Source organism: Nematolebias whitei, chromosome 18, assembly GCF_014905685.2.
Source record: "Nematolebias whitei isolate Nwh7 chromosome 18, NemWhi1, whole genome shotgun sequence".
NCBI classification, from domain to species: Eukaryota; Metazoa; Chordata; class Actinopteri; order Cyprinodontiformes; family Rivulidae; genus Nematolebias; species Nematolebias whitei.
In genome coordinates, this window is record NC_056515.1 from 22,343,544 (window position 1) to 22,347,645 (window position 4,102).

Here is a 4,102-nt window from a genome sequence, read left to right on the forward strand (position 1 = left end):
TTTACAGTCTTTTGAAAATCTCATGTTTGACCTTTTACAACCATGTTGCCACATCTTCTCTGCCTGTGTGCATTACCATCTTTTACTTCAGGCCTGTTCAAGGTGAGAGTATAGTCTTTGTTGTTTTGCAGCGCTCAATTTATGACGTGAAACATCAAATACATCTTAAATTAAGGACACCAAGGACTGATTCTGATGGCACTTCTCACATTTCACAGCATGTCTTTTGAAAGAAGTCAAACGCACATAAACCCCATACCATGACACTCCCACCTTCATGCTTCACTGTTTATTTTCCCATTTACTGTGATTTGTCTCCAGGATCACCAAACAAAAAGAAAGGCTGCTCAAAGGGTGTTTTGATTATTTGGCAAAGGTTTAAAATTATTTAAAAGATACAGAGTAGATTATTTTTACATTCTTTTGTCATGGGTGCTTTTTGATCAATATTGTCTGCAGATCATTTTGATCTGAAAAGAAACCACAAATAAGTCCATATTCTCCAAAACAACCCTCAGGTAGCTTCATATTAAAACATCGACTCCACATTTGGGCTTGGTGTTGGCTTTTACAAATGAAAGGCTGTAGTGTTTGCTGCTGCTGAGACCGTGTCTCGAGTTATTCTGCTAACAAGGCTGCCTTTATGTGAGAGCAGGAAGGAGCTGAGAGCCGAGTGGACCCACTCTAAGAGTCCCAGCACCAAGTTCTGCAGAGAACAGGTAACTTCCGGTGCATGTTTTCAAAATAATATTTAAAAGCTTTCAAGAATAACTTTTTTTTTTGTTCAATCTAAAAAATAATATTACAAACTTAAATAAATGTTTTATTGTATTTATTGTAATTATACATGTGAACTGAAAAAATATATAATAATAATAATAATAATAAGCATAATCCTATAAGGTCATTTAGGATATGTATGCTTATTATTTTTGCTATGCCCCCAACACAGGGAAAACAGAAATATGCTGAAGACAAATATTACCATACATTTATTTTTGTTGACTTATTTTTTAATTCACTGACTTTGAGTGTAATGGTGACAACAGTAGACAATCTTAAAAGAAGACATATAAATTGAAAAAAAAAATGGAAGGAAATTAAAAAAAAAACAAAAAAAACCCAGCTACATTGTAAAGCGGTGTAAAATACAAACAACAGGATGTCTGTGTTGGTTTTTCCCATGAACTTAGCAGATGTGTGAAGCCTCTTAGAGAGGTCAAGGTCAAGAGCTTTGATTTTTTTTTTTGCAAGATATTCCAGGAAACAGGAGCGGAGTAGGAGAAGGTCCTGTTGCCTAGTTTGCCTAGTAAATAAAATATCAATCCATTATCTTTTACCCGCTTCTTCCTTTGTGGGTAGCAGGGGTCACTGGTGCCCATGTCCAGCTATCACTGTGCAAAAGGTGGGGGACACCCTGCAGGTCTCCAGTCCATCACAGGGACACATAGAGACGAGACAAACAACCTTTGCCACTCTCACTCACACCTAGGGATAATTTAGAGTTACCAATCAACCTGACATGCATGTTTTTTGGTCTGTGGGAGGAAACCGGAGAAAACCAACGCATGCATGGAGAGAACATGCAACAAGAAGGAGCCCTGGACCAGGATTTGAACCAGGGTAGCCTGCTCGTTGCAAGTTAGCAGCTCTACCAGTTGTGCCACAGTGCTGCCCATAAATTAAATAAAAATAACAATAAATTGATGTGTGCAAATGTGTGCATGAAAAAAAAAAAAAGTGCATAGTAGCGATTAACATTGCTGTTTATGTTTACATGAAAAGCTTCACCTCTTTATGTATTAATGCAAAGCCTGTTGATGGTTAGTCTGGTTTAGCTAAAAACACACAACTTTGCTCCTCTGTTGAAAATCACTATGACACGAAGTTCCCCACTGTATAAGTCCGTATAAACTTTAAAACGACCAAACGTTGCCTATTTCCACAGAGCAGCTGCTAAATGGTTTTCAGGGCAACACGGTGTTTTATTTTGAAGGCGGCGGCTCTCCTGTTCCGGTGCAGTTCCGCCCTCGCGCTCTGTCGGCGGAACAAACGCTCAGCGCCGCTCGCTCCTGTAGTTGAACACAGAGCTGCGGGACGAGGCTGTGGCGCCGGGACCGAGCAGAACCTGCTCGGAGGATGGACGGAACCGACAGCAGCTGAAACCAAAGGTGAGTCAGATGGTAAAAGCACCTGAACGCCTCTCAAACACAGACTGTCAGCAGCTGGGGGAGTCAAATAACGCATCTCCTCTCAAAGAATGGCTCTTTTATTATATTTATAGTTGCAGGATAATTTTTTTATTTTAAATACTTGTGAAAAGTTCATACTACTCAAATAAAGTCACTTTATCTTAATAGTTAAGATTTCACCATCATGTGGCATTAAATCAGTGGTTTTCTCTTTTATTCAATACAAATTAAATTGCTCTTATATGAATTAAAATGGCACTCGTGCGTTTATTTTAAATGACCTAACTCAAACTGCATTAATGAATAAAATAAGCAATAGTCTCCTCCAAGCTGAACCATTATAATCACACAAATGATGAGCACTTAGGGTAAGTGAATGCCTCTTTTGAGCATGCTTCTTTGCAATTTCCCCTCAAAGGATGTCCACACGCACAATGGAAGACGCACTAATCCTGCTTAGTGCTCTCACTAACAAGCACCTAGCACCCTGAAATGTTTGGTTTGCTCGCTGTCAGAGTTGTTTTTCTCCCACCGGAGGAGCGGAACTGAAGATTAGGAGATTCCAGGTTAAGTCAGCAGAGAACAAAAGGAGTGAATATAAGGAAATTACTGTGTGTGTTTGTCAAACTGATGATGTAATTCTCAGGGACATGCATGTGCTTCCTGGGCCTGAAGATTAAATTACCCCCATTTGACATCATCTGCATGCAAGTGTCCCAAATATGTGTTAAGCGTGAGTCTGGGACCGTGTGCGTTCTCACTTTGTCTTGCAGATCGTATGTGTTCTCATGTTTCACAGATAAGATCACGCGGGACACCTAATCAGGGCTGTTTTAGAAAACACTCAGCCTCCTGACAAACTGGTGATTTAGGATTGGTCCTTTTGATGAAGCCGGTTTATTCAGATTAATTGGAGATCGGCCTGCAGGACTGACTGACAAGTTTCACTCAAAGTAAGAGTGGAGCGGGCTCTGCAGGAAAGTTGAAGAAAATGGATTTTCTCACACAGGCTAGAGATAAGAAGTGCTGCAGCCCAGTTACCGTACAAGGAGTGAAGTAAAGAGCGTCCGGATATTTCAGGAGACTGATGTTCAACAATCAAGACGGTTAAACGCTTACATGATCTGGTTTTGTTGACACATCTAATTTGTTGATCTTGTGGTTGGCTCTTTCACCAGCTACTCATGACTTTTTTCTTCTTCTTCTTCTTCAGTTTGTGAAACAATGTCAACAAACGTAATGTAACATGGGAGCGTCTCGCTGTCCAAGCCATGATTTATCGCACCGAGCCACAATAATGCAGAAATAAAATGCGGCCTGTCATTGTGTTTCCACGACGGTGCCCCCTTCATTCTTCACCATCTATTTGTAGCACATTGTAGAAGTACGTGTCAGCTGTAATTTGAAGATGTTTTTTTAAAATCTCGTCAGTCTCAGGAATCAATTTTTCTGTTCATGTTTGTTATGCTCGGTCTGAAGCAACTCATTTATTTGCAAATTACTTTTTTGTTTCTCAAAGTAAACAGAGAATTCATTTTTATGGCACAAGTCTAGGGATGCATGATATTGGAAATTTTGGCCGATATCCAATATTACAATATGTTAAAACTTATTTGGCCGATAACCGATACCAATACCGATAATTTTTTTCCTTAGATCTTCTTACAGAGACCACATAGCTTTCTCTGCTGTGGAATTAAACTACTACATTACTCTGCGTGGTCTTTGTCAATTTGGCTGCTACCAAATGCAGATGCTGAAAATGATGCAACACTTCAACTTGGATTATAATGTCAACTTTATTCATGACATTTACTCTCTAACACAATGACAACACTCGAACAGTCATGCAAAAACAGTGCCTCGTCTATCTATCTATCTATCTATCTATCTATCTATCTATCTATCTA

General features: G+C 39.4%; 1 protein-coding gene across 1 annotated transcript in view; it reads left to right on the forward strand.

The window, feature by feature from the left end:
- The window catches only part of slc45a2 (solute carrier family 45 member 2), a 44,703-nt gene extending 42,621 nt beyond the window's left edge, over positions 1–2,082 (forward strand). The window contains exon 9 of the mRNA XM_037691978.1: positions 1,949–2,082. Within this exon, the coding sequence (XP_037547906.1) occupies positions 1,949–2,082 (134 nt within the window). The remainder of the gene's footprint in view (positions 1–1,948) is intronic.
- Positions 2,083–4,102: the final 2,020 nt, after the last annotated feature.